The sequence below is a fragment of the Danio rerio genome, chromosome 4 (genome assembly GCF_052040795.2).
Source record: "Danio rerio strain M-AB ecotype USA chromosome 4, GRCz13ab, whole genome shotgun sequence".
Classification (NCBI taxonomy): Eukaryota; Metazoa; Chordata; class Actinopteri; order Cypriniformes; family Danionidae; genus Danio; species Danio rerio.
The window spans coordinates 54,952,589-54,968,905 of record NC_141024.2 but is presented as its reverse complement, the minus strand read 5'-3'; the positions used below and the strand labels follow the sequence as shown (position 1 = coordinate 54,968,905).

The following is a 16,317-nucleotide window of genomic DNA, read 5'->3' as shown; positions in this document are numbered from 1 at the left end:
TGCTAATCCATTGTGCTCTTTAAATCCCATCCTCGTCGCTAATATGTCCTGGCATTCGAGAGAGACTGGTGCTTCTGTGGAACTTGTTTTACTCTCACTCTTTTAGCGTTTTGAAGGATGTTGTTGGAAAATTTTATTACGAAGTGGCCAAGTCCATCGAATCCCATCCTTGTCGTTCAAATGCTTTGGCGTTTGAAAGAGGCCGGTGCTTTTGTGAAAGGTGTTTTACTCGCATGCTCTTATCGTTTTAAAGAATGTTGTTGCAAAAATTCATGTCATCTTTACCGAAAAGAGCTGCAAATACATACAGAAATGCTATAGTCCAGCCCCCATCAGGAAAGGGAGTATATACATGACGAGGTGGCCGAGTCCATCGAATCCCATTCTTGTCGTTCAAATGGCAAAACTGAAAGTCATCTTACCGAAAATAGTTGCACAAACATACATTTACAAATATGTGCCACAGTCCGGCCCCTACCAGAGAAAAAGGTGTATACGAGACGAGTTGGCAGAGTAGTTAAGGCGATGGACTGCTAGTCCATTGTGCTTTGCACACGTGTGTCTGAATCCCATACTCGTTGCTAACATGTTCTGGCATTTGATAGAATGGTGTTTCTGTAGAAGTTGTTTTACTATCACTCTCTTAGCGGTTTGAAGGATGTTGTTGCAAAATTTAATGTCATCTTTATAAAAAAAGAGCTGCAAATACAAACATATATGCCATAGTCCAGCCCCCATCATGAAAGTGAGTACATACATGACGAGGTGGAAGAGTCCATCGAATCCCATCCTTGTCGTTCAAAAGCTCTGGCGTTTGAAAGAGGCCGGTGCTTCTGTGGAAGGTGTTTTACTCGCAACTCTTATCGTTTTGAAGGATGTTGTTGCAAAATTTAACGTCATCTTTACCGAAAATGGCAGCAAATACATACAGAAATGCCATAGTCCAGCCCCCAACAGGCAAGTGAGTACATACATGACGGGGTGGCTGAGTCCATCGAATCCCATTTTTGTCGTTCATTTGCTCTGTCGTTCATACAGCAAAACTGAAAGTCATCTTACCGAAAATAGTTGCAGAAACATACATTTACAATTATGTGCCACAGTCCGGCCTCCACCAGAGAAGTCGGAAAATACATGACGAGGTGGCCGAGTGGTTAAGGCGATGGACTGCTAATCCATTGTGCTCTGCACGCGTGGGTTCGAATCCCATCCTCGTCGCTCATATGTTATGGCATTCAAGAGATCATGGTCTTTCTGTAGAAGTTCTCACTCTTTTAGCGTTTTGAAGGATGTTGTTGCAAAATTTTATGTCAACTTTATCGAAAATAGCTGCAAATACAAACATATGCCATAGTCCAGCCCCCATCATGAAAGTGAGTACATACATGACGGGGTGGCCGAGTCCATCGAATCCCATTTTTGTCGTTCATTTGATCTTTCATTCATACGGCAAAACTGAAAGTCATCTTACCGAAAATAGTTGCTGAAACATACATATACAATTATGTGCCAAAGTCCGGCCTCCACTAGAGAAAAAGGAAAAAACATGACGTGTTGGCCTTGTGGTTAATGCGATGGACTGCTAGTCCATTATGCACTGCATGAGTGGGTTTGAAACCCATCCTCGTGCTCATTTGATTCGGCATTCGAGAGTTCATGGTGTTTCTTTAGAATTTCGTTTATTCTCATTATTTTAGCGTTTTAAAGGATGTTGTTGCAACATTTGATGTCATCTTTATCGAAAATAGCTGAAAATACAAACATATATGCCATAGTCCAGGCCCCATCATGAAAGTGAGTACATACATGACGAGGTGGAAGAGTCCATCGAATCCCATCCTTGTCGTTCAAATGCTCTGGCGTTTGAAAGAGGCCGGTGCTTCTGTGGAAGGTGTTTTACTCGCACGCTTTAATGTCAACCTTATCGAAAATAACTGTGGCGCAATAGGTTAGCGCGTTCTGCAGTTAACTGAAAGGTTGGTGGTTCAAGCCCACCCACAATCGAATTAGGCATTTTGCTGCCTTGCAACTGCTAACACGTGCACTGGGCATAGATCCTGGGCCACATTCTGTCCAGCGTTACAAGATGAAATCAGGATTTAGCAGAAGATTGTCACGGGTAGGGAAGGTATTACTGAAAACGGTGTCTAGCTCTTGAAAGGACTCCTCATCAGCTCGTCCAGTTCAGTCAGTAGAGCATGAGACCCTTAATCTCAGGGTCATGGGTTCGAGCCCCACGTTGCGTGTTTCTGTTGCCTCTCTCTCTCTCTCTCAGCAAACTTTCATTAGGGTTTATATAGCAGACCTTTTGAAACAAAGTTCCGCCTTTCTACCATTGTAAGTTTCCTCTTACTAAGTCTCTGTGGCACAATCGGTTAGCGCGTTCGGCTGTTAACTAAAAGGTTGGTGATTCAACCCCACCCAGGGACGAATTAGGCATTTTGCTGCCTTGCAACTGCTAACACGTGCACTGGGCATATATCCTGGGCCACATTCTGTCCAGTGTTACAAGATAAAATCAGGATTTAGCAGAAGATTGTCACGGGTAGGGAAGGTATTACTGTAAACGGTGTCTAGCTCTTGAAAGGACTCCTCATCAGCTTGTCTAGTTCAGTCGGTAGAGCACGAGACCCTTAATCTCAGGGTTGTGGGTTCGAGCCCCATGTTACGTGTTTCTGTTGCCTCTCTCTCTCTCAGCAAACTTTTATTAGGGTTCATATAGCAGACCTTTTGAAACAAAGTTCCGCCTTTCTACCACTGTAGGTGACCTTTCCCTAAGTCTCTGTGGCGCAATAGGTTAGCGCGTTCTGCTGTTAACTGAAAGCTTGGTGGTTCAAGCCCACCTAGGGACGAATTAGGCATTTTGCTGCCTTGCAACTGCTAACACGTGCACTGGGCATATATCCAGGGCCACATTCTGTCCAGCGTTACAAGATGAAATCAGAATTTAGCAGAAGATTGTCACGTGTAGGGAAGGTATTACTGTAAACGGTGTCTAGCTCTTGAAAGGACTCCTCATCAGCTTGTCTAGTTCAGTCGGTAGAGCACGAGACCCTTAATCTCAGGGTTGTGGGTTCGAGCCCCATGTTACGTGTTTCTGTTGCCTCTCTCTCTCTCTCAGCAAACTTTCATTAGGGTTTATATAGCAGACCTTTTGAAACAAAGTTACGCCTTTCTACCACTGTAAGTGATCTCTTACTAAGTCTCTGTGGCGCAATCGGTTAGCGCATTCGGCTGTTAACTGAAAGGGTGGTGGTTCAAGCCCACCCAGGGACGAATTAGGCATTTTGCTGCCTTGCAACTGCTAACACGTGCACTGGGCATATATCCAGGGCCACATTCTGTCCAGTGTTACAAGATGAAATCAGGATTTAGCAGAAGATTGTCACGGGTAGGGAAGGTATTACTGTAAACGGTGTCTAGCTCTTGAAAGGGCTCCTCATCAGCTCGTCTAGTTCAGTCAGTAGAGCATGAGACCCTTAATCCTACGGTCGAGGGTTCGAGCCCCACGTTGGGCGTTTCTGTTACTTCTCTCTCTCTCAGCAAACTTACATTAGGTTTCATATGGCAGACCTTTTGAAAAAAATTTCCGGCTTTCTACCACTGTAGGTGACCTTTCCCTAAGTCTCTGTGGCGCAATAGGTTAGCGCGTTCTGCTGTTAACTGAAAGGTTGGTGGTTCAAGCCCACCCAGAATCGAATTAGGCATTTTGCTGCCTTGCAACTGCTAACACGTGCACTGGGCATATATCCAGGGCCACATTCTGTCCAGCGTTACAAGATGAAATCAGGATTTAGCAGAAGATTGTCACGGGTAGGGAAGGTATTACTGAAAACGGTGTCTAGCTCTTGTAACATATTGTAACCTGCATTCTGGAAATAAACATTCCATTTAACATTCCAGAAAACACTCTGGGTGAATCGCCAGGACAATAAAATCACTTGGCGACGAAAAGTCTGGCTTAGTAATCCGTGGTGACATGTTAACAAGTCATGGGAGACTTTACAGAACCACTCTCTGCCTACTTCAAAAGAACATGACAGATAAGATAAGAAAGAAAAAAAACCCTCTTTAGCCAACGTTCTGCTCACAGACAAGACATTCCTCAAAATTAAACAAAGACATTTAGAACCCAAATCTCTTGTTTAATTTCATTTAACTTTTGTAATGTGTACAATCCCTGATATAGACTATACACATTCGTACTTTCAGGCCTTTTTAAAAGCATCAATGATGTAAGGATATGGGAACTATGTTAATGTACCTTTAATGTGATGGACTTGTAGAGTGTTTGGTGTCAATAGAATGCCCTCGACATTTTACAACGCATGATGCATAGATCGAGACCATAACTCGCATTGCTTTATTCTTTAAAGCCCTGTATTAAATGCCTGTCCGCATGCTTTAGGCGGACGCTCAAATTTGCATACGCGCAGCCCAGAGACAAAGGAAGGTTCGCGCGCAAACTTTCCCCTGAAATCATTGGTCAGAATGCTGAACGGGTCGTCACGTGACCCGCAGGTATAACTCATTCTGCCCTCCCAAACATCTGGGCAGAAAGAGAACGTCCCAAAAGAAGAACATCATTGACGGTGGCCTTCGGGCCACACGTGGCTTCCTAAGCCGCATGGACTTTTTCCCGCCACGTTTTCTTTATTTTCCGGCAAAGTAAATTCAGTTTAAAGTTTGCGATCGTGTTTGTCCGAACTGCATTACAAACTCCACCCATCAAAGGACATCAAGAGTAGTTTTCATCACGACGGAAGAGAAACGCATAAAAGAGACCTCCAGACATGAAAAACCAGGTGATTTTAGTTATACGATTAAGCTGTGCCCCTTTTATCAAAAAGGTGTTTTTTTTATATAACCTTGGTGGTCCTTAATGGTGCGTGTGGAACTGAAAGTTTTGTCACTCTTTAATCTGAAATCTATATTTTCTAGCTTTACTATTTCTCTTTGCTGTTACACGTTCTATAGACCCGATATCTCCACGTGGTTTACCTTTGTTTTGTGTTTAATGTATGTTTGTGCGTTTGTTTGTTCGTTACGTCTGACTAGTCAATAAATTTCATTATAATCAAATGAATTGTATTGTTTGCCTCACGAGAAAATGTCACTGAAATACAGATTCCCCTGCCTAGCTATTATAAGTTGTTTAAAACTTTTGAATGATTAATCTACTTCACAAGAAGTAGCAATTAAATTCCCTTTTTCTAAATTAATAGATTACAGTGTCCGCTCGGAAGAGCGGCGGCTCTGCTTGTGTTCGTTTGGTCAAATTGACAATAAATTGATCCGGAATATTAATGATTAATAATAATTCGTTATTGTTGATAATTAATATTCATAATCTGGGAATCCGCTCGGTCGCGCGAGCATGATCATTTACAATCATATGTTTGTTTGACCAAACTGACTGAAGCTTAAGCCGGAATATTAATAATTAAGAATAAACCGTTATTGTTGATTATTAATATTCATAAAATGAGCTAATTTCATGTTACATATATTGGTGGAGAGAATGCGGGCAGTTTTCCAAACATTTTTCTGTGGAACAAACTTTCCAATTCATTGTGATTTATTAAGCGCGATATAGAGAAAAAAAAGGACCACGAGAAGCATTTCCTTTCCTTCAAAACTGGGAGGACGAAAATCCTGCTCCAGCCATTCTGTTCACTAAACACAGCAGAGAGCTGCCCGTGTAGAGTGTAACAATTTAAACTGCAGTTCATATATATTTTAAATCGATTTTGCTGAGACGCACGTTCTGCAAATCATTTAAATATATTAGTGTGCCTGTCGGAGGAAAAGACACCTCTCTCAGCGCTTGTAAGACAGTTGGGAAACCCCAAACCTGTCCGTTTAAAAGGCCTTTATAGCTAGAAAACCTCTAGACTATTTTCTCCCGTGGTTTCAAACTGTTAGATTAGCTGCCTAACGTTTAACCTCTTTGCTTCGCCGCCGTGCAAAATTAATTTCAGAACTGCTGGACGGTTCTAAATTAATGTATTTCGGGAGCTGCAAGCTTGCCTGTTAACCGCTTTCTGACGAAAGGAATTCTCAGAACCATAAGCGTGTTTTTAAATGGTACCAAAATCTGATATGGATGTGAATTCCCATATTTCAGTTATGTTCGTCCGGACCAAATCTGTGTACAAACGTGCACCGCCTCGAGAGACGTCTCGCATTTTATGTTTGTTTGTCTAATTGTAATGGTCGAATATTATTATCAATGTTACGGCAACATGATATATAATGACCGCTTGTGCGAATCTTAGTGGTTCGCGCTTTGCCTTCGGGAAGTCAGCCGCATACCAAGTTATGAATGAGAACTCCTCCCATTCATAAATCGGCTCTTCGAGCGCTCATTGACTCCTCGTCCACGTAACTCGTGCGCGCGCACGCATGCGTGAATGACGGAGTCACCACCCCAAAGCATAAGATCCGCCTTTCAGGAGGCAGAGTTGGTGACGCGGTTTACTTCACAGGGCAAAACCACTCGCTAGCTTCTAACGACTAGCCTTAAAGTAAACTAACCCTTCGCGTCTTAATATTACCAAACTGTTAGCACAAGGCTAACCGGATGCAAAGCGTAACTCGTAACAACTTGCTAGCGGCTAACGCCAGCTAACGTTAATGCTTAAGCAAACAAACCCTTCACATTTTGTAACTAACAAACTTTAGCACAAGGCTAACCGAATGTGAAGTGCAACTCGGAAACATCTCCCCCTGTCTCCTTCTGCTCTCCTCACATCAGTTCCGCCCACCATTGTGTCTCAAGTGGTCTGAAATGGTCAAACAGTTTAGAGTTAATTTGTTTTAATTTCGATTAAGCATTTTATTTTCCCTGTTATCATTTTATCCAAACAATAGTTTAGTTACCTGAGTATAGATTATTGGTCTGTTTTTATTTCTTTTGGTATTATGAATTATTTTGTTACTTTCAATTTTTTTATTAATTTTCTGCCTTCTGTCTTTTTCATTTTAATACCGTGGTCCAGTTTATTTTGTTATTACTTGATTTTTAATCAAGTTCCCAATAATCTATTCTACACTTAGGTCATGTTTAATTTTAATTTTGTTGGTTTTGCTATTTGGGGAATAGCCTTTAATCTCTCTATTATTATCATTAATAGGCATAATTTTTCTTCCCTTTTGATATCATTCCATCTTTTCCTCATGCCTTATTTATTCCCTCACCTCTTAGGTTATAGGGAAAGTATAACTATATTAGGGCAAGTATTAGTCTGAAGCTAAATTCAGAGCTATCAATCTATAGATCCCACATCTGATCAAAACATGTTGGGCTAACCCATTAATGTTTGTAGATGCCCCTGAATACTAAGGCACTCTTTCTACTTTTTCTAAGCCGTCCTGTACTGCTTTTACCTATAGGGGATTATTATGATTATTCTTTTAGATTCTTTTATGCCGATTTAATTTTCCTTTAGCCTCTCTCCATCACAGGGTGATAACCTTCTCTATCCATCAGATACTACAGCATACTAAGATTCCTACTCCAACTGGCTCGCCCAGAATAGTAGATCCATAGTACTGCCCGTATCCGGACCCGAGTCCTCTGTGCTTGTGTGGTTAAGCGTACAGGTTATTCAGGTTGCAGATCAAAAGATTGGGTTCATCTGTCTGACATAACTGACCCCTGCTGAAGGATGCGTTAGATACCTTGGCATTTTGTCACTCCGGCTTGAGTGGATCACAGTGGCATCAGCAATCGTACTCCAAGAAGCACCGTCCGTGTCAACTGGCATACGATCAATCTTGGTTAATTACCCTGTCATGATTCTACACACGTGCCCGCCTGAGTGAGATTGGCCACCTCATTCTACAGGCCTAGAGCGGCACCGGAATCATCAGGCAAAACCCAATTTTGAATCATGCCAGGCGGTCAGTGACTTCCTTGAGTGCTACGTATTGTGCTAAAAGCCTACGCTGTGTGAGTTCACAACCGAGTTACATTATAGGCAAGTGATCTGATAGCGACTGCAGTAGGAGTTGGGGAAAGTCTAGTCAGATAGCACGCTCTTGCGACCTTCATCTGATTGCCTTTCACTCACCACCAAGTGTAAATAGCTAAAACCTAGTCTAAACCTAGCCCACTACAGGACTATAAAACGAACATTTTAGACATGCCCATAGGTTTTGCTATTCTCTCTCTTTCTCTCTCTCTCTCCCTCGTTTCTCATCCTTGTCTGTCTTTCAGTTTTATTTTTATTCATATTTACTGATATCCATATTAGTATTTTCTTTCATTTTTCTTTCCCTGTACACTCGTTCATCCGAGCGAGGTGCCTTTTTTCTAACTTATCGTTACTATTATTCATTTTTGTTTTTTTGGGGTTACTGTTATTTTTATTTACTTAATTATTTTTATTTACTTTGACCTGCTCAGAGACCACGGTATTGAGAACCACCAGGGTGATTTAAATAATTGATTGACAATTTGCACAGCCTGGCGCATGACTAAAAGCCTTGAGGCCAGTACGTAGATATCAACTGTTATCTAGGCACCCAAATTCGACATCCGAATTGTCCGGCCCCCAGTGGATCCTTAGAAGGACCAACGTCTAGCCGGCACATACCCCCTAGCTGACAACCCTGTCAGACTAATAATATAGCACAATGCTAACATCCACTCGATTTGGCCATGTGGGTCTCTCTCTCTCTCTCCCTTGTGATCTCTGTCTCACCCAACAGACCAGCATGTCAAGTGCGCCCAGCCCGCTGCTCACTGGGACCAACTGGAGGCCTGGTTAAGTGCTTAACCCACAACCTCCTGCCCAACGACAACATGGAGCTGCAGCGGCCAAGCAGAGAACAGCTGGACGTCTGCATTAATCCGCTGAGGGCGAACGACCTAGCCCGGAGCCATGACAGCCAAGCCCAGACTCAACTCTCCAGGGCCCTGACACACCTCACCCTTGCACCGGCCAGACCCATAGGAAAGGGTCTCAACCAGCTGGAGCATCGAGCCCAGGACGCCTGCAAGACGACGAGGGAAAAGGACGCCGAACTTCTGGAGCAAATGGACTGACTACACGCGCCCCGATGGAGCTACAAGCGGACAACGCACACAAGGAGCGACGAGAGGAGAAAGCCAAAGATGAACTGAGTGTAAAGCTACAAGCTGAAACACTATTGTAAAGAGCAGAACTAAAGACAGTGAAGCTCGGGTCAAAGCCTCTAAAGTCAACGGCTGAGGGCCCGAGCACAATTCCAACACGGAACCCAACCAAAAGACCTTATGCATGAACTTGACAGAGTTCACCCAGAACTGTCACATTCCTACAACCCATGTGACTACCTGAAAGGGGAAGTGCCACAGTCAGCCCCAAAAGCCAAGACTGGATAGACCAGCAGAGGGGGGTGAATCCAACTCATACTGCCCCGCCAGCCAGCACTCCAGCAACGCCCGTCAGCAACACAGGGCCAGGACTCCCTCCAAAGAGGTCCCCCATGACAGACACCATCTGTCAGCCAAAGACTTGAACCAGCTGGGCAGGGAAATGCCAACTTTCACCCCAAACCCTGCTGGAGGCGACGACATGCACCCCTAAATCTAAGACATTGACTTTTACACTTTTACACAGAGGCCAAGTACCACTCTCTGTGACAAACTGTATCTGCTAAGAATTACTTTGAGCCGTGAGGCAAGAAGTTTCCTGAATCAACAACGCCGTGCCATCAAAGCAGATTACGAGCCGATGCAAGAGCTCTTACTAGAGTGTTTTACCTGACCCCGTGTCAGAGTAAGGACTGATTGTCGCCATGGGTCTTAGAACAGCCACGAGACCTCAGAAGCATACTGCAGTCGCCTACACCAACCCTACTTCGAGACAGGAAATGAGCCACGGACGGAGGAGGAGTTCACCTTCCAGATCCTCTCTCTCTCAAAAGCCTGCTTTCTGTGGTGAGTCCGCACACGGGCAATGCCCTGCCCCCACGCCCTGACCACCCAACAGCGGCAGAGTTTAGCTCATAAAATCTGTTCAAAACAAAGACTGCTTTGAAAGACTATCAAACACCTACGAGCTACCCTGTCTCAGAATCTCATCCGGAGCTGACTTTAAAAGGCATGTTACTGTTTCCCAGCCGCAAGACTTCCAAACAGTGAGTTAAAGCCTTTCTCCGCCAGCAGAGGACAGCACCGCCAGGAAGGCGCATGTCCCAACACCAGACAGGATGCTCAGAGACACACTGGGACAAGCCACTCACCACAAGCAGCCCAAAAGGAGCCTAACAGCAACCAAGGAATGAACAACCTGCAGTAGCTAGGAGCTCAAGCAACCAGCATCCAGCTAGTTACACGCCAGAGAAAGCCAAAGGTGAAAACCTGACACCAAACAACGGCACGGTGGCGTCATGAGCAGCAGAACTGCTAAAAAGCTTGAAGGGGCCCTACAGGAAGTCAAGCCAGACTCCTTATGACTAGAGGGGGGTCCAAAACCATTTACCCCCCCTGAACACCTGCTTTCTGCTCCATCCCCGCAGAGTACTGCGAGTCCAACACAAGCTAAAGACTGTGTATCTAACTGCAGCATCACGCTTCCCCCAAGAAGCAGCCAGTGCCACCATGCTTGAAACCTCAGGTACCAGGAAACACTGGTCTGGTTGTCTGTTTACCTCCCGAGCCACAGCTCACCAACCAGCCACACCTGCGTGCAAACAACTGCTCAGGCCCCTGCACTTCAACTCTTGGGGAACCTGAACAAAATGGCGTGGCAACAACGCGCTACTTGGCTGTAACCGTGGAGATGAAAGAAAGATGAAAAACGCGCGTCAGCACGGGAGCAGACCTCACATTAATGTCATCTTTCCTGTTTGAGTAACTCAAAGCAAGAGCTCAGAGACTAAAACGAACACTTAAATGCCAACCAGGCAGGCTGATGGTGCAAATCATACAGCCAGACCTGAGGTTCAACTCACATACATCGCTCCCATTCAAGTAACGACTGTCCCCATGACTGCAGTGCACCCCGTGTACCCGTCGCCAATGGGCACATACCTGCTGCTGAATGGTAAAAATCCGCTGCGTACGTGTGAACCTCTTTCGAACTTTGAACCCCTTTAAAATCTGGGCCCAAGTGCGAGAACTCTCACAGCCGTCAGGTCAACCCCAACAGACTGTCAGGTCACAGAGGTCGCGGGAAACTGCTGGAACCCGCGAGAACCCAAACTCAACAACATAGACGGGGTCAAGGTCGCTACTCTGCAGCCTTCAAACCAGCTAGCAACCCCAACGCTTGCTTCCCCAGGCCTCAAAGGGCTTAATGTTGAATAACCGGACTGTGAATGACATTGTACTTGCACTGTGAGCAGACAACCCAGCAGCCATCAGCCTCGCACGGTGCGACACTCCGCCTGAACACACCCCCAGACCTGTGTTCAACTCACAAGCATACACACTACTGTCCAAATGCTGAACTCTCACACATGACAACTGCCAACAGCATTTGCACATTGAACTTGAATCGGAATGGCGGATGGTTGACCCATCCCGTCCTATCTCTCACGGCCCCGCCGCACGACGTTACATCAGAGCTAATAGCCTGATACATCTTCAGGCATATATATAGACACCTTTAACGACTGGTGATAGGCACCCACACTTCTCACAGCCAACAACAATGGCTGTCACCCTCAAAAGCCCCACTCAGGCCAGACCATGCCAGAGGTCTGCTCCGTCATCAGCAAACAAGACTCTGTGGTGCCAGCCTATACAAACAGGTGCTCTATATGGCTCTCCATACGAAAGGCCGAACTCTAAACCATACATTGGGTTTTCTTCCAACCAACAACAGAAGGGGCATAAAACTGGGCCTCAACCTGGAAGCCATACCCTAAATTGAACTGTCCTCATGAACAGTATATGTCTTGTGTAATAGCTGCATGGCAACTGACATAAAAATCCCCAAAGACTACCTACTGGGACGATTGGGTAGCTACGAGTTCCATGACTTTGAACTCTTGGGCCAATTAGTGGCCTCACCCTACATGCAACGACACCAGAGGGGAGCTTAGAAAACACAGACTATACTGTTCCATTTAAGCTCGTCACACTCACGTCTGTCTTACCAATAAACCAAGAACAGGTGGACAGAAGTGAGCTCACCGAGGACTAACTCCTTGCCGTGTGCCCAGCCACTCGTCACCCCATCACTAACATGGATGAAGACAGGGCACTTTCCTCAACAGAACAGACATGCTGAGGCCACGCAGGATGAGGCCAACCGACAAACGTCAGCACATCCTGTTTAACTACCACGGTGCCCTCACTAAAGACTCTTTAGACTGCAAGTCCCACTGACCTTCACATGGAAATATCCAACTCCATGCTGGAAAAAGGACATCGGGCTACGCAACAAAACCTGCTCGGTACCCATCTGGCCCGTCCTCAAGCCCAGGGTCGAAGGGTGCCTGACTATAGAAAGCTAAATCAGCAAATGCCATTGTCACGAGGGCCAATGACACCACTGGAACAGGAAGTGCCCAGAACTCAAGGACCAACCATCTACTCAACGCTTGATGTGGTCCCCGCCTTCGGGACAATACCTGTGCATCCAAATGACCAGCATAAGCTAGCTTTCACCTTGAACAACAGACACTAAACGATCATGAGGTGCCCCGTCGGCTAGGCCAACTCACCAGCCGAAAGCAACACCCTCCTGAACAAAGCATATGCCGATGCTTATGTTAGAGGCAACCTCATCTACGTTGATGACATCCTTAATGAATGTACCACCGTGTCTGGCCACTCAAAGGAGATAGTCCATGGCCTACAACAGTTGACTGGCTAGCGCAAAGACTACCGCCTAACAAGGTCTCCGAACTGAGCGGCTCCCTAAATACTAGAAAATAGAGTACTTAATCAACTCATTTGTGGCTATTGTTTCTTGCTCAGACTTACCTGGTTTCTGTTTGTTAATGACTCTCATATAAAGAAACTGCTGAAGCAAATGTTGAAGAGAAGTTATTTTGATTCTGTTCATTGTTTTATTTATTTTAAACAGGACATTTTTATTGTTTTGTTAATTTTAAACAGAATAAAGTGTCCAAACACAGAGAAAAACTCCTGCTGAAGCGACTGATCTCCACACTGTTATAAAGATGGCGTTTATTAAAGAGGAGAGTGAAGATGTGAAGATTGAAGAAACATTCACAGTCAAACAGGAAGATCTGCAGGAACAAACAGGTTGGTTTTCATTCTCAGAGACCAACTCAGTCATTTGATTCTCATTTAGATATTTTAATAATAAGAATACTAAATTAAATCCATCTTGCAGCCCTGAGTTTGCTGCCTAGTTCTCCTAAATGTACATAAGCACTCATTGAAAGACAGGAATGAGTTTCAATTGTCACTTGTTCTCATGTCTTTTGTCATTATTTTATGTATTATTAGTCTCCCATTTTCTCTACCTTCTTAAGGTTATTGCTTTTCTTGTTCTCCTACTGTTTGTAAAGTGTCCTTGAGCACTGGCGCTATATAAAATAAATAAAAACAACAAATTAAAGTGTAACTGAGTTGAGGATATTTGACCTACAGTATTCTCATAGAAGATATCTGCTATTACAGAGATAGTGTTGGCTTAGTACTTTCCATTTGCATATGTCACATTGATCACAATTCCCTTTTTTCATCAACTTCTTTATGGGTTTAAACTTGTTTGTAGTAGTTGTTACTAGTTCTCACTGATAGTATGTAGAATTACATCATTATTATAATAACTAATTACCAGGGCTATTCCCTATTTAATACCCGCAGGGTCTTAAAATGTCTTAAATTCAAAAACCTAAAATTTTAGGTCTTAAAAAGTCCTACATTTACTGAAATATTGTGTTGTAGGTCTTAAATCTTTTTTAAACAAGTCTTTATTTTCCTTTGTTCATGTTTTGTTACCCAATATGGCCAAAACCCATACAATCACCAACAATCCATCTCAATAAAACTTTCAACTTTTCATTCAAAAAGGTCATTTTAACTCTATTTATCATAATAGTTTAATTATTTTCGTGCTAAATTTGTTTAAAAGTGCTTCATGTTTTTTTCTGCTGAGGACATCGATCTGGACAGATTGTTGTGCATAGATTTAGTTTATTATAGTTTTTAAAACTTTTGTTCATTTGTTTTTTATTTTAAAGAAAGTTTATTTTGGAAAAAAGTGTGTGGATCCTAGTCGAGCTCTCTTGTTTTTACGCAATATTTAAGATTTTTTGCTAAGAAATATCTAAAATATTTTAACATTATTATTAATTTATTATTGTATCATTAAATGTATAAAATTTTAATATTTTTTGATAGGACAAATAAAAATCTTTTTCATCTGGGACATTTGAAAAATTCCTTAGTCTAAAATTTCATTCATAATGGTCTTAAAAATGTCTTTAAAAGTCTTAAATTTAACTTGGTGAAACCTGCAGAAACCCTGATTTAAAGTATGTCAGAAATGTGGATGCCCTTAATTTAAAATATGCTGAATGAAATGGAGACTAAAGTAATTAATTATTATTATAAAACATTGTACATTAATCTAAACTATATGTTGTTGTTGTGGGACGACGTGAGACAAAACAAACAAATTATAGTGGAACAATAACGATTAGCATTGCACTGACTACAACTGGCCAACAAACTAGTCTAAAATGACTTTTGCTGCTTAAGAAATGGATTACAGCATGCTGATGATATGCAAACATTTCAGTGTAAAGTTCGTCAGAATATTGACTATATTCTATATATGTACCAGCAGGCGGCGCCATTAGAATCTTTTTGCTTGAGACTTTTTTTAAAGAATACATTTTTAGATCCTAAAAACAGTGTTGTGCTGCTGAGGCATGGGACAATAACCATTTTCAAAGTATAATGCAGTTTGAACAAAGTCAAGGTTTTAAAACTGCCAATATTTTCTGCTGTACCGTTAATCGGTATATGTAAGTTTTTTTTTTTTTTTTTACATTTTGTTTTAAGTTTTTCAGGACAACAGTGTCTCCAGCAGAAAAGATCTCCAAAGATGTTGTTTTAAATTGTAAAGAAATCTGTGTTTATGAAACAAATGAAGACAGCAGAAGTCAAGGATTCAATTGAATGATTTAGCCTGAAATGTTTACTGCTCTAAAATAATTTAAAAGTTTCTCAAAAGAAAATGTTTTCAAAGAGGAAAAAGTGTTTGTTTTTTACCCAGACATTTAAAATAATATATTTTAGAGCAGTAATCACAGTACCATGAAGCCGAATCTTATACTGGCCCATGCCTATTGCTGCTTGATGTTGCAACGTCATATTTTCTTATTTTATTTTTCTTTGTACAGACATGAACACACTTGTTTGCAGAGCAAGTAGTGTGACCATTTTCTGACATTTATTATTCCTGGTCATTTCTCCAATAGGCAACTGAAGTTGCAAAACAATAGCATATGAGATTGGGGCCCTGTTTCAGAAAGAAGGATAAGTGTAAAGTATTTTAACCCTTGTGTATAGTTGTGTAAAGTGTAAAGTTTCAAAATGGCTGGTTTGTCAAATTCGAGAAAGCAGGGTAAGTCAAGCCTGTCTCTGAAAGAGAGTTTTCTGTCGGTCTCCTCCCCTTTTTAAAAGATGAAGCGGTATTTCTCGCTTAGCCGTACATTTCCAGCCTCCTATTTCTATGTCCATTTTGGGTAGGCTATGAGCATAAAAAATTGGTTGATGGAAACGTCATGATGCACGTAACTTTTGAAATATAAGCATAAAAAAACATGCGCATAACTGAGTAGGACAAACTTTTTATTTGATAAGAGAAGATAAACTTACGTAAACAAGGCAAGCACTTTTACTGAACAAATTCCCGTATGTGTGTTTAAAAAGGTTTGTTATAAGAAATCATATGATGATGAACATGTGTGTGAATGCACAAACCAGCAGGCTGAGAACATTATAAACATCTGAAATGTTGTTTTGGTCATTCTAAAACACCTGAACCGTTTCAGTATTCATGTTATTATATTATTAATGTTGTAGGGATAGTTTACAGTTTAACCCAAAGAATGACCAGTCTGGTAGATGAAGAAGAGCCGGAGTCAGAGATTAAAAAAAAATAAATTAAGTTTACTGAAGATAGTTTGCAGTTTCATTCGCAGAAGCCAGCTTCAACACTCGCAAGGAGTTCCTAGGCCGCTCTGCTTACAGTCTCAACAATCGAACAATTATACTCTTTACACAAGTCCAGAAAGGGTGGGATCCAGGTAAACAGTTCTCATTGGTTACAACAGAAATAGACAATTCTAAATACATGCGTCAAAGAAACATAGTATCTACTTCCAGATATG

The 16,317-nt window shown here is 42.4% G+C and overlaps 1 protein-coding gene and 1 non-coding gene across 2 annotated transcripts in view; both read left to right on the top strand.

Moving 5' to 3' along the window:
* Positions 1-16,317, top strand: part of LOC108183502 (uncharacterized) — a 226,544-nt gene that overhangs the window by 17,145 nt on the left and 193,082 nt on the right. The window contains exon 2 of the mRNA XM_088650251.1: positions 13,061-13,210. Within this exon, the coding sequence (XP_088506377.1) occupies positions 13,126-13,210 (85 nt within the window). The 5' untranslated portion in view covers positions 13,061-13,125. The remainder of the gene's footprint in view (positions 1-13,060; positions 13,211-16,317) is intronic.
* Positions 1,137-1,218, top strand: trnas-gcu (transfer RNA serine (anticodon GCU)). The gene has a single exon. It is a non-coding gene; the product is annotated as a tRNA-Ser (tRNA).